Raw genomic sequence first — 24,281 nt, forward strand, 5'->3', positions numbered from 1 at the left:
TTACCACGGGCTGGGAGGAGGGGGAATGGACCTGCAGGTGTGAGAGGGAGGGTGTGTGCAGGTAGGGGAAATGGTAGGAGTGTGAGCGGGGGACCCAACAAAGCACAGAAAGTGAGCTGAATGTCAAGGTGGAGGGAATATTCATGGAGGTGGGTTCCCATTGCTTCAGGCTCTGGCTCCCCTTCTCATCCCTGAGAACATGTCTTTTTGTAAGATGTTTTGCACCCAAACATCAGAGTCCAGCCAGCCAGCGGGAGAGGAAGGGACCAGGAGGGTGGCTGGAGAAGAAGGAGGAAGAGGAAAAAGAGAAGGAGGAGGATGGGGAGGAGATGCACCTCTGCAGCCTTGCTTCAAGGGTGGCCTCGCTTTCTGTAGCATCACAGAGGGGAAGGGCAAATTTAAAGCACTGCTGATAGCCATGTTGGTTGGTACAACTTTTTATAGTACTTTGGTAGATAGGTCAAAATTAACCCAGCGCTCCCCACTGCAGGAGTTTATCAGACAGAAGCAGGAGCCCAAGGCCACAGGATATTAATACCATGATGTTCTCCGCGGCCTTGTTGGAATTATTGTGAAATTGGTAGCAGCCTAAATGTCCAAAAGCAAAGGGACAGTAAAGAGGGAACAGAGACGGGGAAGTTAATCCCATGTTATATAATGTGATGCAGATATTAAAAAAAAAAAAAAGCTGAATCTCTCCGTGTTGGCATGGAAAGATGTGCATGAGAGAAAGTGAGTTGCTGAACAATAGGTATAGTGTGGCCCATTTTTCTGGGAAACAGTATGAGATCTGTAGATTGGGTGGTAGACAAAGGTCTGGAAGGATGGTCCCTGTTTAGTTAATGGCAGTTACTTCTGGCAATGAGACTGAAGATGGATTAGAAGAGAAGCTTTCATTTTTATTCCACATTCTTCTGTACACTGGCCTTTTTCACTACGGTTTATGCAACACCGTCATGGCGGAGTTTAAAGATTGGCTCTGGGAACACAGGGGAGGAGGAGCCTGGTGGACTGAAGCAGGGCAGCTCAGGAAAGGGGCAGGACCCAGGGCTTGGCCCCGATTTGCTCTGTGCACTCTGGCCAGCCTGGGCCCTTCTTCGGACAGAGGCCAAGTCTTTGCCCGTGTGCGTGTGTCGGTGGAGGTGGGGAGTGGGGCACGCAGGGCTCCTCCAGGGCACACTAGGATGATTGAGAAGTTGCTGATGTCCCAGTGAAAAGGCAGTGGAGGAGGCAGCGTGAGAGTCAGACCCTATGCAGCAGGCAGGGACTCTCCATCTGGACAGCTTGGGGTCAACCAGGAGCAAGCCTTCCTTCTGTGCGAGCCGGGCAGGGCTGAGCCCTGGTTCCTGAGCCTAGGGCTGTAGAGGGCAGCGAGGAGCACAGGGCTCAGCTCAACCGTGGTTCTCCTCCCAGGATGGTTCCCCTGAGCAGAGCTCAGCACAAGAGCTTGCCGGAGAGTCAAGCAATGAGGCTGGCTCCGGACAGAGGGAACCGTCCATCTTCAGGTGTCCAGGGAAGTGCCAACTTCAGAGGCAGGCGGTGCTGCCCCTGGAAGGGCCAGAGGGGACAGTTGTGGGACACAAGCCCTTTCCATGGTCTGTCCTCTGGGCACTCTGGGATTGGGGTGGGATTCAGCTGATGGAGTCAGGGAAGGCCGTGTGGGACATCAGCACTGGGGCCGAGCCTGGGGGGCAGGGTGGGAGGCACTTCAGAGAATGGAAATGTGACAGTGTTGACAGGGACCTCAGAGACCCTCCCTGTGAGGTAGGACACCTGCCATCCTCACCAGCCCATGTGACGCTCGGGGAGCTGGAGTCGCTCACCCAAGGTCACACAACTTGAATTGTGCAGTAGCTCTTAAAGTTCAGAGGGTCCCCTGGGCAGGGCCCGTCTAGAAGCCAGTGGGGACAGCCAGGCGTCATGATTCAGGGCCAGGGTTAATTAGTAACCAGAAGGCCCTGCAGCCACCTCCCAGCTGATTTGGGAGCCAAGCGAGTGGGTGACAGGTCGCTCCTGACTGGGAAGGTTGTCCTGCACGTCAGTGCTGGGTTTTGGTTCAGAGGGACCATGCAGAGAGGCAGGAAGGCAGAGCTGTTCCCTGGGTTGCTCCCCAGGGCCTGAGCTGGGACCCAGAGTTTTCAGGTGAGAGGCTCAGGCATGAGCAGGACCCCTGCCTGCCGGCCTGTTGGGCTGCCACACTGCCTTCCTTTCTGGCTACCAGTCTCCTCCGTTTCCTTCCTAGTACCCTCTTCCCTAATTCCCTTCCTTCCTTCTTCCTTCCTAAGCGTTCCTGCTTCCCTCTCTCCCTCCCTCCCTTCCTGACTTCTTTCCCTCCTTCCCATCCTTCCTTCTTAGTTACCACTCTGCCTCCTGAGCCACCTAATCTCCTTTCCTCCTAACTAAGCCATTCACACCCTCTCTTTCTTCCCACTAACTTCATTCCTTCCTTTTCTAAATTTCTAACCTCTTCCTGAAATTCCAGGCCTTTGGAGTCAGACTGCCTGGGTTCAAATCCGAGTTGTATTGTTTATTAGCTCGGTGTCTTGATTAAGCCACTTCACCTCTCTGTGCCTCAGTTTTTTCCCCCTTAAAGCAGGTATAATGATGGCTTCTAACCCCTGGTGCTATGGAGCAAAATAAGACCAAGCTGGCACTTGGTTGCTCTGTCATTGGTATGTCATTGGTGTGAGCTAGGCAGGCAGGCATGTAAATGAGTAAATTACAGTAGGGTGAAGACCGGTGATACAGCAGCAGCGGACACAGAGAAGGGGAGAAGGGGACATGAGTTTATGGAATCGGGGGCAGGAAGTGGTCTAGCAAGGCTTGTGGGGAAAGCAAATGAGGACAGATGCAAAGAGCTAGCTGAGCAGACCAGAATGGTCAGGTCAGTGCTCCAAGGAGAGGGAACTGTGAAACCCCAACCCCTGCTGCATCCAGCAGGCCCAGGGAGGTATGAGCAGGTCTGGGTCGTGATGGGGCAGAGACATGCACGCCTAGACTGGGGCAATCAGGAGGAGGGTCAGGATTCTGGGCTCAGGGAGGAACCTGAACCACATCCTGGGAGTTCACAGGGATCTCTGTAGGGTCTGAATAATAGAAGGTATTGATGCCCAGCCTTTGGCCAGAAGATCAGAAGATAATGATACAGGCCAAAAAGAAGCATAGGAGCTGCAAGCTTCTCAGGTGTAGGAGTCCCAGCCGAGGTGATGGGAATATGGTGGTGGGCAATGCACATGTCAAAGTTCTCCCCAGGCCTTAGTACCTAAGTATTAAGTGAACATTAACACCTTGAGACATTTTACACAAAGGTATAAAGATAAAAATTAGTCTAACCCACTGTCACCTTGGGTCATAACTGTCCAGCCCTTTTTGGTGACTATGCACAAATGTATATGTGCATGGATGTCTTAATTTTCTTATAAAGATGGTATCCCTGGTACACCTACCATTTTGAAATGTCCTTTTTTTTTTTTTTTTGCTTGACATTATATCCCACATATAGTCCCATTCTGATTTACAAAACCTTATTAATCATTTTTCAATTGGGCAATTTTCCATTTTATATATGTACTATCACTGATCTTATCAACTCATTCCTGATTCATTAGTCAAATATGTACTGAGCACCAATCATATTCTAAGTCTTTAGGTGCTGGGGATTCAATAGTGAACAAGAAAAGTCTTTGCCCTCGTGAAGCCAATGTTCTAGTTTAAGACAGAAAATAAAGAGTTGATAAAGTGCCAGAGTGGTATGTGTTACAAAGTAAGACACAAAGCGGAAAAAGTGGACAGGGAGTGGGCAGGAGTGGTGTTGCACAGTGATCAACCATCCTGCTCTGCCTCGGGACCGAGAGTCTCACATCCCAGGAAACCCTCGGTCCCAGACAAACCAGATCAGTCAGTCACTCAGAATCAGAAAAGGCCTCTCTGAGAGGTGACATTCGAGCAGAGACCTCTGTAATGTTCATGGAAGCCAGCCATGCAGAAGTCTGGGGAAGAGCATTCTAGACCAAGGGGAAAGCAAGTGCCAGGAGCAGGAGGCTAGAGGGCACCCTGTGTGTTTGAGCGACAGCAAAAATGCCAGAGAGGTTGGAGTGTAGCAAGAGGGAGAGCACAGGGACTGAGGTGGAGACGGTGACAGGGGTCAGGTCACACGAAATCTTGCAGACCGTGGTAGACTTTGGATTTTAATCCTAGATGTGATAGGAAGCAACTGGAGTTTTTGAGCAGCCAGGTAACATGATCCGACTTCCTGAGTGGAGGAACACTGTAGAGGGTTATGATAAAAATCAGCAGACAGTAGGGAAGCTATCGCAATAACCCATGCAAGTGGGGACAGTGGCTCAGGCAGGGACATTGTAGCAGCACTGGTGAGTAGCAGTGCTTTCTGGATTCAATTTGAAATCTCATGGGATTTCATGGTGGACTAGAGGTGGGTGAAGGTGCCATGTTTCTAGATTGAATTCCAAGTTGCTAGCTTGAACTTTTCAGCGTGGGGTAGAGAGACGACTGAGGGAGGAATGGGCTTTTTGGACTTTTGGACTCGTTATGAGTGAGGAGCTCCCAGGCACCCAACCAGTGAACTGCCGAGGGAGTGGTTAGATATATAAACCCGGATTTAGTGCAGGACAGAGTCAGAACTAGGGAGGCAGGGTTGGCAATTGTCGAGCATTACTGGTACTTAAAGCCATGGACCCACTGTGATTGGCTCGGAAACAAGTGTAGATCAGGGTGTGAGGACTGAACCCTGGCACAGGCCCAGAAGTTAGTGACAAAAGAAGAGGCAGATCCAGCAGAAGAGATGGAGAAAGAGCAGTTGGTGAGGTGGAAGGAGAACCAGGAGCCCCAGGAGCCAAGCAGGAAGGAGGTGGGGGAGGGGGGGTGAGCAACGGAGCGAGCTGGGGCCAAGCAATGGATCGCTGGCTCGGGAACGCGGGAGTCACAGGCCCACGGTCCTGGTGGGGTGCTGGGGTTGAAGCCTCTTCGGAATGGGTTCCAGAGAGAAAAGGAGAAGGAGTGGAAACTGAGTCCAGACAGCTTTTTCAAGGAGTTTAACTCAAAGGGGGGACAGAGAAGTGGAACCGTACCTGCAGAGAGATGTAAGGTCAAGAGAGGGAGCCTCACAGCCAGCCAGTGTCCTTGGTCCGAAGTGCGCCAAGTGGGGCATTTCAGGGATGATTACCGTCACTATTATTCTCCTGTTCTAAGCAGTGCTGCTGAATAAAGGCCCCATCAGGGTCTTGTTATTGAAAAGAAATGTCCTTGTTCTGGGTATGTGTTTTGTCAACATGACATCCTGCCCATCTGTGTGTTGGTTCAACATTTCTATTTTGTTGAAGATGGAAGGCTCTGATTTTGTTCACTTGGGTTTGTTCTGCTGCCACCCCCAAGTCTCCTGCTCTTCGGAGCCAAGAGAGAACTCCTGAGGCCACTGGGCTCAGGTCCCTCCCTGGCCAACCCTCCTAGCCCCAGCCCCCACGGATCCCCCCACTGTGGTGAATTGCAGAGGTCTAAGTGTGGCATATGGTAGCCATACAGAAAGTTCCAGAAAGGCAAGGACTGTGTCAGGGCCTTTCAATTCATTCATTCCCCAGAACACCCCTCACGAGCTCCTGGGGAGAGGAAGGGACCCTGGGAGTACCTAATTATTGCACCATGCAGCCAGGCCTTCATGAGCCAGGGTGCTGGCCGGGACCTTGACTCCTGCCACTTACACAGTTGGAGAGCTGTGGGCTCACCAGTCCTGCCCTGGAGACAGTGGGCCAGAGCCCTGGAGAGGTCAGCAAGGAAGAGAGCCCCAAGGGCCAAGTGCTCAGCAGTCAAGGACTAGGGCTGGCTGGACTGGGCCGGACACCTGTGCCCCGAAACACCTGTAGATTCTTGGAAAACAAAGTGCTCTCGGCTGCTACAGTTGAAGTCTCTGGAACCTGATGGTGGTCTGTCTACACCAGGCCTGGGTAGGACCTAGAGAGCAAGCCCCCACACACATACACACACTGAAGTACACCAATATTAACAGACACACAACAACCTATATCTACACATGTGGTTACACATTTATTAACAGACACCTATACTCATCTGCAGACACACATGTAGACACCCACACGCAGGCTCACACGAATGCATGTAACACGTGAACATATATAAAGATACACACTGGCACGTTGACTCAGTACACAGAAGCCCATCTGTACGCACAGTGAGAACAGTTACAGACGCATAGACACACTGACAAGATTAAATACACGGGGGACACCTGGGTGGCTCAGCAGTTGAGCGTCTGTCTGCCTTCAGCTCAGGGCGTGATCCTGGGACCGAGCCTCCTTGTGGGGAGCCCGCTTCTCCCTCTGTCTATGTCTCTGCCTCTCTCTCTGTGTCTCTCATGAATAAATAAATAAAATCTTAAAAAAAAAAAAGATTAAATACATGGTCACACTGAGGCACACAAATAAGCAGAATACACGCAGTTGTCTGCACATGGACTCACACACTGACACAAAAGCCTTGCCATGTGGGGACGCGCTGCTATAACAGACAAACACACAGAAGCTCATCTGTGCACGCAACACCTGTACACACAACGCCCCCCACACAGCCTGAGCCACACACATTTGCACACATCCTGACACGCCCCAAGCGTCAGCAGGGCATTCCTGCAGCTGTCGCCCACCCCCTTCCACTCACCCCCAGGGGCAGGCGATGTCCCCGAGGGAACAGAGGTCTCTGGTCCCGTCTTAAGCTCTGCTGGGTCCCCGTGACATCACCGGCCCCCCTAGCTGCTACTGCTGCTACTGCTGCTGCTGCTGCTGCTGCTGCTGCTGTGAGTTCTGAGCTGGGTGCTGGGGCCGGGCCGGCACCAGGCACAGACACTTCGGCCCTTGTTGGGAGAACAGAGAGAGGCTCTCTTGTCCGCGGCCTGACCCTCCGGCTCCAACTGCTGGTTCTTTCAGTGGCCTCTCCTCAGGCTGTGCAGGTACATGGGGCTGGGGGGCCAGGGCCTGGCGAAGGGGTCTGCAGGGTCAGCCCGCAAGGGGGTGTGGCAGGCTGTGGGCCCTCTGGGGGCCACAGACCATGGGCACTGCCTGAAGCCAGGCTGCACTTCCTCCTCAGGCAGTTCTGCAGCTCATTCTCTCAGGACGCCACAGGCCTGGGCCTCTTGGAGCAGCCGGGGATGGGGGATTCCCTCCTTTTCCCTGTGTCACTTTGCCAGCACCTGAGAAGGCCATGGGGTGGTTGCTCTAGGATCCTCCCTTGGAAAGATGGGTGGTTTTTACCCCGAGAGGCGAGGCTGCAGCCCAGGCTCCACAGCAGGTCAAGGCTGCGGTCTTGGAATGTACGGTAACCACAGCCTCCATGAGCAACTGGCTTACTGGGTTCTTAGGTGGGATCTCAGTTCTTAGCCTTGGCCTTCCAAGCAGGAGTGTGCTGTAGGTATCCTGAGCCAGGGCCTGGACACACCAGCCTCCTTCACCCTGCAGGCCAGGAGCAGGAGAGACACTGTGCTCCTTGCTGCGTAGACCAGCTGGTCACACTTTTTTACTGTTGGATCTCACACAGACACTAGCCAGGCTTGGGTCATCTCTTCATGGCTCTGACCCAAGGCTTCAGGGCAGCTGCCATTCCAGGAGCATTAAGTGGAAGTCCTTGTGGCGGGGAGATAATAGTCAGTACAACACGGATCCCAGCTCAGGGCTATCCACAGGAATTCAAGGTTGCAATATGCCTGTCTGGGAGCCTGTGGAGCCCAACCTCCCAGCCCTGGACCTCCCGAGCTGCCCTGGCTCACAGGGGTTTTGCTGTCCTGGCTGTCCCCAACCCTTGAAAAGATTCAACCTGGGAGGGATACTCCTGGCCATGCTGGCTGGTTCTCTCTTGAGATGTTTGATTAGAGAGGTTGGGTCCAAGGTGTGCCAGTTCTTGTCCCATGCAGGGGTCACTGGCCTTGGGTAGGAGATGTGCAGACCGTGGCAGGTGCACGGGGTTGGGGGGGGGGCAGAGAGTGCAGGAGTGTGTCTAAAGCCCTTCCTTCCCCAACAGCAGCTCTCTCGTGACTGGTCCCCCTTGTGTCCCTACAGCTCACCTGATCACTGTTACAGAATGGACTCTAGCCGGGCAGGGACCCCTAGCCCTCAGGTGAGTGGGTCTCCTTCCCCCACCCACCACCAGGGGGCTCACTTCCTCCACCAGGGGAAATCTGGAAGCACAGGCCAGCCTGGTGGGCCCACCTAGAACAGGATTTGAGGGCGGACAGGGATAGGGGTGACCCTGAGCTCATGGAAGTGGGCCAGTGGGCCGTTTGTAGGGTAAACAGGGCACAGAGTTGGGCAAGAACTTCAAGAAAATGGGGTGTTAGGAGAAGCAGATGAGACAGTGGATGTTTGGGTAGGTTGGTAGACAGGTGGAAGGAAGGAAGGAGGAAGCAGACAGGCTAGTAGAGAAAGGAGCAGGACCCAGGCCAGGGGATAGGGGGCTGCCGAGGATCCTAACACACATTACTGCTGATCTTTACTAACTTTTCTGTAAATGTCTTTAGCCCTCAAGGGCCAATGGGAACATCAACCTGGGACCTTCAGCCAACCCAAAGTGAGTTCTGGTCTCTCACACAACTTCCCTCCCTGGCTCCCCTCATACCTGGCTCCCCTCTCCTTAGGAATAAAATCCAAGTTCTCTGCTCTCTGCCACCTAGGACCCAGGACGGTCTCCCAACTTTATCTCCCACTAATTCCTCCCCCCTTTACTCATGCTGAACCACATGCCTGAAATGCTCCTCCAAAGTCTGCATTGTTAGTGTTCCCCACGCTTCAGGCCCTTCTCAGGCTTGGGAGCCAGATCTCTTGCCTTCTTATGCAATTGTGTCTTGTCTTCTCCCCAAGTTGCCCATTGGTTACTCAACTGTGGATCCCCAGGGGCAGGGGCCTGTCCTACAAGCCCTCTTGGCTGGGAGAACATGGCATGCTTCAGTGGTGGTGAGGAGGCTTGTTTCTTGGAAAGCTCCCTCTCTTCCCCAGCTTCAAAGTTAAACAGAAGCCTGGATTTGCTCTCGGGAGCCAGGTTTCTCAAGTTCACAAATGCTGACCTGTGTTCTTACCCCTTCCCTGCAGTGCCCGGCCCACCGACTTTGACTTCCTGAAAGTCATTGGCAAAGGGAGCTACGGGAAGGTGAGTGACACAGTGAGGTTGGGAGGTCTGGATCTTCCCTTCTCTGGCCTCCTCTACCCCTTGCCTGTCACTGGCATGTGCAAAGTGGGATCTCACAACCTGTGAAACCATGAATGCAGGGCAGAGCTAGGGGCTGATTGAGAAATCCGAACCTCAGAGGAGTTGTCCCCTATGGGGCCTTGCATTTGTGCTTCTGCTCAGGTCCTACTGGCCAAACGCAAGTCTGATGGGATGTTCTACGCAGTGAAGGTGCTGCAGAAAAAGTCCATCTTAAAGAAGAAAGAGGTACCAGAGTTTATGCTCAGGCATTTCCCCTCTTGCTTCTCGACACCAGCCTAAGGTGGTTTCCCAACTCTGAAGGACCCCTGGAGCCAGGTGTCACAGTGGTCATAGCAGAAAGCCAGGGGCAGCTCACCATAGCTGAGCCTTCTCAAAGAAACTGGGCCAACCAGCTCACCCATTGGGCCTTTGGGAGGGCCCCATCCCAGCCTTCTGCCTTCCCCTGGAAAATTCAGGATTCTGTGGCAGATAAACCCTCTGCCCTTTCTAGCTGCCAGCCTCCCTTGTCTGTGTGGTGTTGGAGGAACACTTCATACTCTCCAAAGGCCCCTCAAGCCACAGCCATGCTGGAGTTCTAGATTCTTCAGCTGACTTGAGTCTCTTTAATTCCAACCCCCTGGGTGGGGAGGGTGGGATAGAGCAGGTCCTGAGAGAGAAATGAATATCAATCAGAGGACTCAGGCTAGGGAATTAATGTTAACAAGGACATCATGAGGGAAGATAGGGAACGTCTTTATGAAGGAGGTGGCGTGGCAGCTGGCCTTGAATGTAGGGCATCCAGTCAGGAAATACAGTATGAACAAAAGCACGAATGTAGCTCCTTTTATGCAGTAATCACATATGCTTTTCTTATCACTCCGGGGGTTTCTAACAGAGGTTCCTGACCTGGGGGCCAGAGCTGAATCTCCATGGCTGGGGATGAGGCTGACCATTCACTGTCCTAGCCACTGGGCAAGGAGCCTGGCTCTGAGGGCAATAAGGAGACACAGTGGGTATTTGGGCAGGGGCACAAGAAGGTCCTGAACAAGGCACAGCCCCCACAAGTGAGGCCATGTGGGCTGTGCCAGGGTAAAAGGGGCTGTCGCAGGTTGTGATGTGGGCCCCTGCCTATGACTCCACAGCAGAACCACATCATGGCCGAGCGCAGTGTGCTGCTGAAGAACGTACAGCACCCCTTCCTTGTGGGCCTGCGTTACTCCTTCCAGACGCCTGAGAAGCTCTACTTCGTTCTCGACTATGTCAACGGGGGAGAGGTGGGTGGACCCATAGGGAGGCTCCCCTGAACTGGCTCTTCCATGCCCATTGTGTGCCAGGTTCTGGATTGATCGCACCTCATCCTCACAACAGACCCATTTTGTAGCTGAAACACCAAGGCTCAGGAGGTAACTCACTTGCTTGAGGCTATCCAGCCTGTACCTGACAGAGCCAAGATTTGAATACAAGTCCATTTGGCTCCCGGCCACAACATTTCTTGACTGCCCCCCACGCAAAGCTGCCCAGACTCACTTCAGTGCACGTGGGCAAGGTCAGTATTAGTGGAGCTCTGCAGTCAAGATTTCCAATGCTCCCATTTTATACCATTGGGTAGGGATGATGGGTCCCTGTGGTAGAGACCTGAGGCCTCCCGCTGACTAGAAGCACAAGGGGGATAAGCTGGGTCCCACTCTGGAATTCACTCTGTCTCTCTGGGCAAGTGACCACAGATTGAACTCATGTGACCTCGTGACATTTGGCCTGATGCCAAGAGGGGAGTTTTTGCTCTGGATCCCTAAGTCCCCTGGTAGAGGTAAAGGCCTTCCCAAGGATAAGAAAATAGACCAAAACAATTGGCCCACTGGCAGATCAAGGCTGGGCTCGGTTTGACAACTATGAGCATCTTATTGCCCAGGTGGGCAAAACACATCATTGAATGACCGGGGTTCAAATGGCAGCTCTGCCAGTTATGAGCTATATGGCCTTGGGCAAGTCACCTGGCCCCTCCCAGTTTCTTCTTACGTGAAACTGGCATCATATTTGATACCTTAGAGGTAGTCATGAGGATTAAATGATATAAGAGATATGAAAGGGTCTGCTTCGAGCCTGGAACCCAGTAGCTGCTCAACCCATGCAAATCAATCTCTCCTGCTAACACTTTGGACACCCACAACTGCTCTGTAGGGTGTGGGACAGCATCCCCCCCCCTCTTTTTTAAAGTAGGCTCCACACCTAGCACAGAGCTCAATGTGGGGCTTGAACTCACAATCCCAAGATCAAGGCTTGAGCTAAGATCAAGAGTCAGAGACTTTAAAAAAAAAAAAAAGAGAGGCTTAACCGCCTGAGCTCCCCAGGTACCCCAAGCATGATCTTCCCATCTGAGTACACTGCAGCTCAGAGAGGGGGTGACTTGGCCAGCTGCCCCATATCCTGCACTCCGGGAGCTGGAGTGCCCCACCTTGAGACCCTCTCTTATACACCTCCCCCCTTCCAGCTGTTCTTCCACCTGCAGCGGGAGCGCCGGTTCCTGGAGCCCCGGGCCCGGTTCTACGCTGCTGAGGTGGCCAGCGCCATCGGCTACCTGCACTCCCTCAACGTCATTTACAGGTGAGGCCCACCTGTGGCTCAGAGCCAGGCCTGGCCCTTTGCCACAAATGCCAGGGGTTGTGCAGACCTCTAGGTCCTGGTGAACTTGGTCCTTCGTCTGAGGAGGACAGCCCAGCAGTGGGAGCAGAGTGGGAGCTTCCTTTCTGGGATCGAGCGCCCATTCTCCCTGGGCTCTCCCTCTACATTTCTGTGAGCCTCCATGAATAGTCCTCCTGCCAGGACCCCGGGTTCTCGCTCTTCTCACTAAGTGGCTGAGACAGCACAGTCGTCTTTTCTCTTGTTTTCTGCAGAGACCTAAAACCAGAGAACATTCTCTTGGACTGCCAGGTTGGTGTATGTGTATGCATGGCTGCACGTATGTGCTATGTGCTTATGAGTGTGAGTGTGTAAGCATTGTACATGCATGCATATGGGTAGGGATGCATTCAAATATGCGTGTGCCCATGTGCCCATGCACACACATGTAAATGTATATCATGTGCCCATGTGTGTGCATGTGTGTGTATACGAGGTCTGTGGGGGAGGGGTGGAGGCAAGTGGACGCTCTTGGACTTTGTAGTCTCTCCATGTCTTACACTGGGTTCCCTGGAAACAGATGGGGTGTTGAGTGCAGATGGTTATTGGGGAATACTCTTAAAAGATCCAGTTTAAGGGGGTGAGGAGGCAGGATTCGGCAGAGGAGGGAGCCCACCTGCATCGCGGTTGCAAATGAGGAGGCCTCAGCTGATCTTCCAGGGATGAGGAGGGCTCAAGCTGGGATGACTCTTCAGAACTGTTCCAAATTGAGGCAAGGAAGTGAGGCTTTTGTGCCCTCGCATTGACCTGTCCTTGGTCGTGGATTGCCCCTTGGGAGGGGCGTAATTTTGAGTGAGGGTAATGTCCCAGAAGTGGGGGGATGGACATGACAGCTCCTAAAGAGGGGATCTGAGCAGAGCCCCACAGTATCCACTCACTCCACGACCTCTACCAGCCACCCTCCTGCTCAGCTGCCACGAGATATGGTGCTTTCTAAAATATCAGCCCTCTGTCAAGGGAGCCATCACCACCAGGGCACTCCAGCAAGGACATTCATGGAGCTGCCACTGTTGTAGGGCATGGGTCTGAGTCTGTGATAAGCTGGGGGGGGGTGGGGGGTGGGGCAGACAGTGGAATGCCCTCTCCCCACCTTGTCATTTGTTCTGCTCCTGGCTTCCCATCTAGGAGCTAGAGGTCTCTTAAGTGGAGCCTATAGCCTGTGCCAAAGGCCTAAGGCTCCACAGATGCTGCCCTGGAGTGTGGCATCTGGGCTTTGGGGTTAGCCCTGGCCATACCTTTAGCTTAGACCACCCTCCAGCCCCCGCCCACCCTCCTCTGCAGGGACACGTGGTACTGACGGACTTTGGCCTCTGCAAGGAGGGTGTAGAGCCTGAGGAGACCACATCCACGTTCTGTGGCACCCCTGAGGTAAGCCAAACCTTGTAGGAGAGGTCAGAGGTCAGGCCATGAGTGGTTGAGCTTCACCTCCTGCTTAGAGCCAACCCCTTACACCAGTGTCGGGGAGGCTCACTCCGGTCCCCCAAGCCCTTGCCCTGAGCTGGCTGTGCACTCTACCTTGGTTTTCTCATCTGTGTAATGGGGGCAGCAGCTCTGGGGGCTGGTGCCAGCCAGCAGCTGGTAAAGCTCTGCAGCAATGCAATCCTATAGAAATAGAAATAGTCATTCCGACCATATATTCAATGTAAAATTTCCCAGCAGCCACATATAAAAAGTGAAAAGAGGGACATCTGGGTAGCTCACTGGTTGAGCAATTGCCTTCAGCTCAGGGCATGATCCCAGGCCCGGGGATGGAGTCCCACATCGGGCTCCCTGTGAGGAAACTGCTTCTCCCTCTATGTCTCCACCTCTCTCTCTCTCTCTGTCTCTCATGAATAAATAAATAAAATCTTAAAAAAAAAAAAGTAAAAGGAAACAGGTGGAATGCATTTTAGTAATATATTTTAACTATCTCAATATATACAAATATTGTCATTTCTTTTTTTTTTAAGATTTTTTATTTTATTTATTCATGAGAGACAGAGAGAAAGAGAGAGAGAGAGAGGCAGAGACACAGGCAGAGGGAGAAGCAGGCCCCATGCAGGGAGCCCGATGTGGGGACTCGATCCTGAGGCTCCAGGATCACACCCCTGGCTGAAGGTGGCGCTAAACTGCTGAGCCACCTGGGCTGCCCAAAATATTGTCATTTCAACATACAATCAATATAAAATTATTGAGATAGTTTAGTCTTTTTTTCTAATTAAGTCTTTGAAATCCAGAGCATATTTTATACTTATAATTCACCTCAGCTGAGATCAATCTCACTTCAAGTGTTCAGTAGACACCTGTGATGAATGGCTGCCATATTGGACAGCCTGCCCTACAGGGTGAAGTTCATGTGCAACAGAAGGGGTTGGCCTGACAGTTAAGATGAGGGCTTGCAAGTGTAAAATACTGGTTCACTCCCCTCTTCCAGTTGCCAAGAGCCTGGAGGGCTAAAATGTGTGGGTCTCAGCAGTAATTCATACATGTCTCTGTGTCCTTCCAAGACCTCCCTGTAGCCTTGTGGTTAAAACCTTTCCTTGGACTCCCATCAGTGTCGACTCTTGGACCTTGGACTCAAAGGGTTCCCAGTTCACAGATATCTGGGTGGGGGCTGGGAGGCAGAGGTTGCAGGACTGGGAAGCTGCTCCTGATCTGGCTTAAGACAGGACTTTTAGCTGCTCTCTTCTCCATACATTTGAAAATCTGGATCTCAGATCTCAGCTGGGGCTCCTCCATCTGATTTTGGGATGGACAGGTGATCTCTCTGAGCAGGAGCCATTGTCTATGTCTGTGTATGGCAGGGTGTCCGCTGGACAGAGCTGGTGTCCCAAAACCTGACAGCCCAGCCATCCCTTCCTTGGGCATTGCCGGGGGCGAGGAGTGGGGCATATGACACTCTGGATTATGTAGGAGACATATGTCCCCAACATGTCAGCTCTTCAATAACTCAGCTCCTGTCATGCCAGGAAGCACAGACAAGAGTACCCATGGCTGCTCCCATTGCTCCAGGCCTACACACATATTACAATCACATAGGTTAGCGCATAGACTTAATATAGCCCCCAGGGAGGGATCCTGCAACCCCATTTTATGGGGGAGGAAATCAAGGTCCTGGAAGGTCATATGAGCCCTACATAGGGCTCAGGTCTAGGTAACTTCCTGCCCTTCTTCAGACCTACAGAGTCTCTCAAAATGACTACTTTCCTCAGTGGCAGAGATGCCAGACTCAGGGGTCGCCAAGCCATTGGGTTTGGCAGAAGCACAGGTCTGCCTCAGGTCCTCTTTTTGTTGGAAGGCACAGCTCTGTGGCATGCATTCATGTGTCATTATGAACTCAGGTGTCACTGTCTTTCCTGATTCCTGATTCCCTATCCATTTCTGTTACTGAGCTTTCCAGTACAAGTATGTGCCACATTTGCTTTCACTTCACCATTAGTCTCCCCAGTACACTGTGAGTACTCAGAGGGCTTTCCTGTTCCCAGGATACCAATTGGATGCTTTTGTCCAAATTAGATAAAGGTACTCCCTTGGGCACATTAAGTAGAAAAAGTTACTCTATTAAACATGAATAAAGTTGCCAGATATAGCCCTATACTAGGGTTATGGCTTGGTGAGTTGATCACAGCCAGGCTTGCATCTCCCTATATCCTTTTGGCTGGTACTTTTTTTTGTTGTTGTTTTAAGATTTCATTTGTTTATTCACGAGAGAGAGAGAAAGAGAGAGAGAGAGAGAGGCAGAGACACAGGCAGAGGGAGAAGCAGGCTCCATGCAGGGAGCCCGACGTGGGACTCCATCCCAGGTCTCCAGGATCACACCCTGGGCTGCAGGTGGCACTAAACTGCTATACCGCCAGGGCTGCCCTGGCTGGTACTTTTGTATGGTGCACAACATATACAACTGTACAAGGCAGTCCTGCTTGATCTCCCCTATGTCCCCAGCACATTGGCAAAGGGTCATGCACAGAGCAGGCCTTTACAAATGGATGCTGATTGAACATATGCACAGCCAAGTGAATATCACAGCAGAATAAACCCCTGGTGATCTTTTCTTCTGAGTGCCCTGTTTATAAATGGGAAGACTGAGGCTGAGTGTCTTTCAGATAAGTGTGTTTCTCCACAACAGTACTTGGCCCCAGAAGTGCTTCGTAAAGAGCCTTATGATCGGGCGGTGGACTGGTGGTGCTTGGGGGCAGTTCTCTACGAGATGCTGCAAGGCCTGGTGAGTGGGGTGTGGCCATCTGCAAGGGACATGTGGCTCTAGGAAGAGATGGGGGTGGATCTCTCCCTTGTGTGGCCTCCTCAGACTCCTCAAGGAACTGAATGAGCCATTTCTCTACCCCAAGCTCAAAAAGATGATGTGAGGATTATGTATATTTTTAAAATAATGTTAGTTCAGCTTTACAACACACCATCTCATATGTTACTCCTCTGACACCTAGAAATGGCTTTTGGAGGCTACCACTATGGGGAATGGAGTTGTTCTTATTTACTGAGAGGGAAACTGATGCCCAGAAAGGCCTCAGTGCTGGTAGTCCTGGGCTGCCTGCTGAGTCAGAGGTTTGTTAGACTCACCGCAGCATAGGTGTTGCTCTGGGGTGGCTTTGCCAACAGAGTGTGGGGGGTATGAGAGAACAGGCTCTGTGGAGTCAGGAAAAAGAAAAGCCAGAGGAAGAGGTGGGATGAAGAGCCTCAGGAAAGAGTGGGCTCTGGGCATGGTTTGCGGCCTGGTTCTCTTCCTGGCCATGTGGCTTAATCCCTCTGAGCCTTGTCTTATCCAACAAATTACTGCCCGTCTTTGAGGACAACTGGGAGGCTGGGCTAGAATGGTGACGGGAAAAGTGTTTACTTTGTAAAGTGATGAGTTGGTGCCCAAGCTGGGTTAAGAGGGGTGGGAGAGGGGATGCTCCTGGGAGGTCCCTTCTCAGCCTTCCCAGCAGCCCTCTCCCGGGTGCCGGAAGCCAAGGTCTCTGTCTCTCTCCAGTCTGCAGTGTGAACCATTGCACAAGATGCCGTCTGGCCGAATCTTCCATTACCTGGCTTTGCTCCCAAGTCTCCCTGAGACCTTTCTCCCCTTTAGCATGAATGAGCCTCCAGCTTCTCTCTCTCTCTCTCATCAGCCACCATTCTACAGCCAAGACGTGTCCCAGATGTATGAGAACATTCTGTACCAGCCACTACAGATCCCCGGGGGCCAGACTGTGGCTGCCTGCGACCTCCTGCAAGGCCTTCTCCACAAGGACCAGAGGCAGCGGCTGGGCTCCAAATCAGACTTTGTAGGTGAACTGGCAGTGGAGCCCTGGTCCCTGATGGGGGCGCTCTGCTTCCTGCAGCCGTAGCTTAGAGGCACAGTGATGTGTATCCCCCTGCCCTCTAAAACCAGGCATTGCTAGCTCCTTTACTTAGAAATTCGCAGCTGCTACTGCTTAATTACTGCCTTCAATCTAATTCTTTTATTCGACCAATATTTACTGAGCAAGGCACTGAGCTGGGTTCTAGCAATTCAATGCACTGGGTCTTTGTCCTTATTAAGTTGATTGGGGGAGGACAGTCAACAAATATTATGGTATATAATTTTTGCAGGTATCAAGAAATAAGTGAACAATGAGCCAAAATAGACAATAATGGGAGGGAGTCAATTTACAGTGGTGTGGTGAGGGAGGTCCGCTCTGAGGAGATGACAATGCGGGGACACAGCATGTGCAAAAGCCCTGCGGCAGGAATAAGAAGAGTGGTACATTTTGGCAGATTTTGAGCAGGGATGTGGCAAGACCCAATTTCAGTCTGAAGAAGTTCCTCTGGTTTCTGTGCAGAGAGAGGACTGGACTTGTTTTTTGCCAGCACCAGGTTGGGCATTTGGGACATAAGAGATGAATAATTCGCTGTCCATTCCTGTAATGAGTTCATGATTTTATAAAAATTAAAGTAGCACTTGAAAAATAATCTTACATTCACTATTTACATTTGAATTTATAAAAGGAAGACCGTAATACGTTTCTCCCTGGAAGTTAGCTTTCTCTTCTTGTAGAGTGGCTGTGATGTACAGACTATGAGACAGACTACCTAGGTTCAGATCCTTCCTCCACCTTACTAGTCCTTCCTAGTTGTAGAAATTTGGGCAAATTGTATAACCTCTGTAAGCTTCAGTATGTCCTCTGTAATAATAGCACCTGGCTCACAGCTGCCATAAAGATCACATGAATTAATATATGCAAAACACTTAGGCCAGTGCCTGGCACATAGTAAGTGCTTTTTAAGTGCTTGTGCCTACAGCCCCGCATGCCAGAAACCATGAAGTATAACAACATTTGGCACATCCAATGCATCCCTGGCCAGCTTAAAGAGGGGAACTTTCATGAACACTAGTCCCCTTCTAAAAAAAAAAAAAAAAAAAAAAAAAAAAAAAGACTAATCCCCTTCTTCCAAGTGGAAATTTGCATCTCAAAAACATATGTATGGTTTTTCAAATAAGATATACATTCCTATAGATCAAAATTCAAGGGATATTAAGAAAAAGTTCCTCTAGTCACTCAGATCCTTAATGTAGAGGCAACCAGTGTTATCCATTTCTTGGATACTCAAGATATTTTGGATCTGGCTTTTCAACAAGCGCTCAGGACATGGAGGGTGGTGGTTATGATGTAGGGAGCTAGGGAATAATTCCTTGCAAAACACAGATAGAGGGTCCTGCTGGAATAGGAGGAACTTGATGCTGACATTGGCTTAGATTAGGAAAGAAGTAGTGAATCAGGCCCAGGGCTGAGTCCTAAATTTTGGGTCTCCAGGAACCTATAGCTCTTCTTGGAGGTTTACTTCCCTTATCTTCCTTATTGAGTTGATGTGGTCTATTTCTCTGGTTTGAATTCCAGAAGAATTAAGATGCACTGAGGCAGGTGGGTGGGGTGGGGAGATCCCCTGGGAACCTCAAAGGCAGGTTCTGCTATCTTCTTCACTGGTATGCCACCAAAGTGTCCCATGGTGTTGGTAAAGAATGGGCGCTCAGTAAATAGTTGAGGAATAAATGAATGCTATGGGGAAGAAGGGCTTGGGTTCTAGGTGATGGAGAAGGGAAGAGCCCTGGCTGTAGAACAGCTCTTTGTTCCAAGAAACCAGCTGGGAGTACTTTCCTAGTAAAGGTTTGAGGGCTTGACAGCCAGTTGGCAGTACAGTTGGAGCTCGCAGACATTGGGGTCAGGGGGTGAAGAGGTGGGGAGGAGTGTTATGAGAGGGCTCCTTGTGATCAGCACCTTCTTCCAACAGCTTGAGATAAAGAACCATGTATTCTTCAGCCCCATAAACTGGGATGATTTGTACCACAAGAGGCTGACTCCACCCTTCAACCCAAACGTGGTAAGACGTCACTCACTGTGTACCAGATTCTGGATTTCCGGGGCTGGTGGAAGCTTGGAGGGGATCTGGGCCAACTCTCTTTCTACAGGTGGGAAAACCAAGGGCCACATGGTAAGCTGGAGGCAGAATGGGGTCTAGATCCCAGAAGTCCTGACTGCCAGTCCAGCTCTGTGTGATGAGCCATGCTGCCGGCCACCCCCTTCATTTTTAGCACCAATAACCCTTATTGCAGAGTCCTTTACACTCTTTAAAGCACTCCCTGGGGACACCTGGCTGGCTCAGGCAGTGGAGCAGGAGACTCTTGATCTCAGAGTTTTATTTATTTTTAAAGATTTTATTTATTCATGAAAAACACAGAGAGAGGCAGAGACATAGGCAGAGGGAGAAGCAGGCTCCATGCAGGGATCCTGACGTGGGACTTGATTCTGAGACTCCAGGATCACACCCTGGGCTGAAGGCAGGTGCTAAACCACTGAGCCACCCAGGGATCCCCTATAAGTATCATTTTAAATGGCTATATAATATTTCAATCCTCTGTGTCAGTGACATAATTTATTCAATCATGCTCCTAATGGTGCACTTTAGGTTATTACCGTTCTTTCTTTATCATAAAAGTACTAATGAACACCTTTAAGTGTGTATCTTTGCCCAGAGTTCTGATTATTTCCTTAAGATGGATCCCAGGTAGGGAATTACCAGGTCTAAGAATGTGAGCATTTTTAGTTTAGTTTTTTTTTTTTTCAACTTTAAGTACTCTCCACACCCAGTGTGGGACTTGAACTCAAGACCCTGGGGTCAAGAGTCACCCCCCCCCCCCCCCCCGCCACGGACTGAGCCAGCCAGGCACTCCCTAGGCTCTTGATTCCTGCCTTAACTGTGTGGTGGGGAGTAAAATCAACTTCCTGCCAGGAGGGTCTGCTGGAGATTTTTCATCTTCCTCTCTGCAACCTGTGCAGTTGTTACTGTTTGTAACTGCAAATTTTTTAGGTAAAAAATGGCATCTCATATAGTCTTCTATTTCTTCTATGGTGAAGGTGGTTAGTGTTTAATCAGTGGTGTTAATGAGTGCTAATATTAATTAGCAGTGGGAGTATATGCATGAAAGGAGCCCCCTTTGAAGCAGACATTAGAGGTACTGTCACCAACCTGCAGAGTGGCAGTGTCAAGCTGCTCCCATCCATGTAGTCTGCACATCTCAACACTGCCAATATTTGCTATTTACACCTTGACTTTTGCCAATTACCTGCTTGTGGACCCATCTTGGAGCACCAGATTCTTGACAATACTTGTCAGATAGGATACACTCAGTCCAGGTAGCTGAAAAGTGTCTTTCTCTGGGGGTGTAAAAAAGACCCTGAGGATAATATTGAATGTACACCCTTGAGGAGAGAATAATGCAAAAAATACTAGACAGTGAGGTAATAGAATGAAGTGAGTGGACTTTAAAGTCAGACACACTGGGGGTAGGGACGCCTGGGTGGCTCAGTGGTTGAGCATCTGCCTTTGGCTTGGGGTATGATCCTGAGATCTGGGATTGAGCCGGCTTCTCCCTCTGCCTATGTCTCTGCCTCTCTCTCTCTCTCTCTCTCTCTCATGAATAAATAAATAAATCTTAAAAAAAAAGACATACTGGGGGTAGATTCCTGGTTCTGCCACCTACCACTGTGAGATCTTGCATAAGTATCTTTAGCATCGATTTGTCTTGTCTAGGACCACACAGATAACAAGAGCCAGGGCCAGGATCTAGATACTATGGTCTTAGAATTCTGAACCCTGAGCTGGGACCACTATGCTCTGTGACCTTTTTGAGAAGCTAGAAACCATGGTCTGTTTGGTTATATAACATAAGACTTGCATACTCAAGCTGATAAGCAGATGCTTCCATTTGCTCATCTGCTTACTTCAGAAAACCCAGGTGGCCTAGTATTCTCCAGAGACTCTGCCTTCTTCACAAAGAGGCTGATTCTGTTAGCTTGTGGTACATAACAACACTCCCCCCACCCCTGCCCCAAACTGGGTGGCTTAAAAACAATTCTGTATTTCAGCCCAGTTCTATGGGTCAGTTGGGCGAGGTTTTTGGCCTGGGCCAGGCCAGCTGGTCTCTGCTGGGTTCTCTCATGTCAGTGGTATAGAACTGCCTCACTCAGATGTCTGGCAGTTGGCCAGCAGCCAGGGCAACTGGGTTCTCCTCCTGGGGCCTCTCATACTCCAGCAGGCTTGCCTGGCCACATGGTGGCCTAGGGTTCCAAGCGCAGGAGGAGACAACACCCACAATGTGTATTTTTCAAGCCTTTGTTTTGCTTCACATCTGGTAATGTCCCATTGTCCTAAACAAGTCAGATGGCTAAAGCATAGTAAAGGTATGGAGAGAGATTCCACCTCTCGATGGCCAAGGGAGGATTTGTGACCATTTTTACAACCTCACACACAGGTCTTCCTCCAAAACTTCAAAACCATGAAAGCAGCCAGCCAGTTACCCTATTTTATCTTCTTCATAAGGAATCAACACCCCGGATTGTCTATTTGTCTAATTATCAGTCCTCTCACCCTTTGCATAATTTAGGCTGCTTGAAAGCGGGACTCACTCTATTTTGTTCTCCTTTATTCCCAGTGCCATGAACAGTGCCTGGTAGGCATTCAGTAAAATGTATGTTGACTAGGCTTGCTTGATGGTTGGCATGGTGCAGGCAGGGTGCCAGAAGGTTAGATATGTGTTTAGTGGGCCACATGGAATAAAATGACTACTGTAAACACATGCGCAAGTGGCAGCCAAAGGCAGGTGCCCACGAGGCACTTGGAGGGGAGGCCTGACACCCCTCTCAGGATTTGTGGGGTCTTCCAGTAGCTCTGACCCCCCTTCCCATGTTTCCATCTCACCGTTGGTCTCTATTCACAGGCAGGACCTGCTGACTTGAAACACTTTGACCCAGAGTTCACCCAGGAAGCTGTTTCAAAGTCCATTGGCTGCACTCCTGACACTGTGGCCGGGAGCTCTGGCACCTCAAGTGCATTCCTGGGATTTTCCTACGCACCAGAGGACGAGGCCATCTTGGACTACTAGAAGAGAAGCACTCGTGTAACTGCTGAAGACAGCTGGTATCCCTAAAGAATTACCTTCCTTACCCTCTGCTGCTAGTAACAGAGACTCAAAGTAACAATGGCTTAATAAGGTTGCATATATTTTTCCAGTACATAAAGGAAGAATGTTGTTAGGTGGTCCAAGGCTGGTTCGACAGGTCTTCAGATAATCAGAGGCTTTCTATATCTCTGCTCTGCCATCCTTGGCAATTGGTTTCCAATATTAGGATTGCTGCATTGCCACAAAGTGGTTACTGGAGCTCTAGCCACTGCTTCTGTGTCCTGGGCGAGGAAAAAGGACACAAGGAGGACAGAGCAAAGTAGCACCTTTACAGAGCTTCCCCAGAAGCCCCCACCAGTGGCTTCTGCTTGTTAGCCACCCTCCCTACCTGCGATGGAGGGTGGGATATGTGGTTTATTAGCTGAACACATGACTACCCCTAAAAACGTGGGCTCTATATTAAAGGAGAAGGGGGAAAATGTTGGGTAGGCAACCAGCATTTCTCTCCCAAAGGACCTCTTGGTGTTTAGATTTTTATCTTAATGTGTAAAATGAGAGATGTAATAAGCCTATAGGCTATTCACCCAACATGCTCTTCTTTTTCTCTGTTGATGGTATCTTTCTTTGTTGTGGGTGGTATTGGGCATTTGTTATTAGGTTTGTTTGCCTGGCATCTGAACCCTTTCCTATGACCAGAGGATCTCCTAGCTCATGAGGCCTTAATGAGGGGTAGTAATTACCTCTACTTACAGTAGCTGAAAATGCTAGATACTGACTTTCCCAGTATCCTCTGCTGCTAGGGTCAGGCATGTGGCCCAGGGATGCACCTGTACCAGATTCTGACTCAAGAAAGGGACTAGAAGCTTTCATGTGGTAGCTGTGTAACAGTACCCACAAAACCAAGTAGGTTGGATCATGTGGCCTTATTTCAATGGCAAAGTGGTCTTTTTTTTCCTAAAGATTTTATTTATTTATTCATGAGACACACACAGAGAGAGGCACAGACATAGGCAGAGGGAGAAGCAGACTTCCTGTAGGGAGCCTAATGCAGAACTCGATCCCAGGACCCCAGGATCACGCCCTGAGCTGAAGGCAGATACTCAACCACTGAGCCACCTAGGCATCCCAAAGTGTTTTTTTTCCCCCCAAAAAATCTGTGGTTCATTAGCTACTTCATGGCAGGCTTGTGGCTTTTGGCTTGTGGACAAGGAGAGAACTTTAACAGTGTGTGCTGACAATTTGATTGCCTTTTCCTTTTAACCCCACTCTTTCTCTTCCATTTTTTTTTTCTCAGCTCCCTGCCCCAGGAGTAATGGGGGATGAAGCTGGAAGACCATGGAAGACACACCAGTGGCACTAATACTGACCAACTGGAGATCCAAGCTGGGTCAGGAAGAGTTACTGTTACGCTTTGGCATGTGCTGAGAACTTTCAAAAAACCAAAACAAACAAAACAAAACACTCTTCTTTGGTTTCCATCACAACAGCATCTGTTAACTGACAAATATGGAACATGATGAAGGAGAGGCCCAAATCCCCCCAAATTCCCAAAGCAAAAAGCGAGAGTGTAATTGTCAGAAACATGATAGTACTGTCAAAAGTACACAACCCACTATGGGTTGTGAAACACCCAATGATTCTATTGTTCTAAGACTAAAGTCACAAAATTTTCACCAGGATAGAAAATAAAAATGAAGAAGAACTATGATATTGATCATACTTCATCTGTTTATTAAGCATGTTCTGATCTTTACATGCATTATCTACAATCCTCACAATAAATCAGCATTTAGAAATTATTAACCTCACTTTACAGATAAGAAACATTCATTCTGAGAGATTAAGCAACTTGCCCAAGGTCACCCAGCTGGTTCAAGGCACAGCCGGGAATTGAACTTATTAGCTGCTGATTTTAAAACCGGTGCTCTTCTACAGGCTCCAGTAGTGGAAAACGTGCTCTGAGCAGATGCTCCTTTAATTTTCTAGCAAACACTGA

At 50.1% G+C, this 24,281-nt stretch overlaps 1 protein-coding gene across 6 annotated transcripts; it reads left to right on the top strand.

The window, feature by feature from the left end:
* The first annotated feature begins 1,967 nt into the window (after positions 1–1,967).
* Positions 1,968–23,993, top strand: SGK2 (serum/glucocorticoid regulated kinase 2). 6 transcript variants are annotated; one of them, XM_035705840.2, is made up of 15 exons: positions 1,968–2,142; positions 6,694–6,976; positions 8,079–8,136; positions 8,537–8,586; positions 9,105–9,162; positions 9,364–9,447; positions 10,347–10,475; positions 11,690–11,802; positions 12,093–12,129; positions 13,159–13,245; positions 15,983–16,078; positions 16,977–17,132; positions 19,117–19,206; positions 22,103–22,302; positions 23,580–23,993. In XM_035705840.2, the coding sequence occupies exons 3-14, from the start codon at positions 8,101–8,103 to the stop codon at positions 22,265–22,267; spliced, it is 1,101 nt and encodes a 366-aa protein (XP_035561733.1). In that variant the 5' UTR covers positions 1,968–2,142; positions 6,694–6,976; positions 8,079–8,100; the 3' UTR covers positions 22,268–22,302; positions 23,580–23,993. The 6 variants fall into 6 exon arrangements, with proteins under 6 accessions (XP_035561733.1, XP_025325895.1, XP_025325896.1 ...); XM_025470110.3 differs by having other exon boundaries at positions 1,969–2,142; positions 10,344–10,475; XM_025470111.3 differs by having other exon boundaries at positions 1,969–2,142; positions 6,743–6,976; positions 10,344–10,475.
* Positions 23,994–24,281: the final 288 nt, after the last annotated feature.

This window comes from Canis lupus, chromosome 24, assembly GCF_003254725.2.
Source record: "Canis lupus dingo isolate Sandy chromosome 24, ASM325472v2, whole genome shotgun sequence".
NCBI classification, from domain to species: Eukaryota; Metazoa; Chordata; class Mammalia; order Carnivora; family Canidae; genus Canis; species Canis lupus.

What these genes read in the sequence shown, in the direction of transcription:
- SGK2 (XM_025470110.3), top strand. Translation starts at nt 8,101, where the DNA reads ATGGACTCTAGCCGGGCAGGGACCCCTAGCCCTCAG. An exon ending in GGACCTTCAGCCAACCCAAA is followed by an intron (nt 8,587 to 9,104) that starts GTGAGTTCTGGT and finishes CCTTCCCTGCAG; the next exon opens with TGCCCGGCCCACCGACTTTG. An exon ending in CACCCTTCAACCCAAACGTG is followed by an intron (nt 19,207 to 22,102) that starts GTAAGACGTCAC and finishes CTCTATTCACAG; the next exon opens with GCAGGACCTGCTGACTTGAA.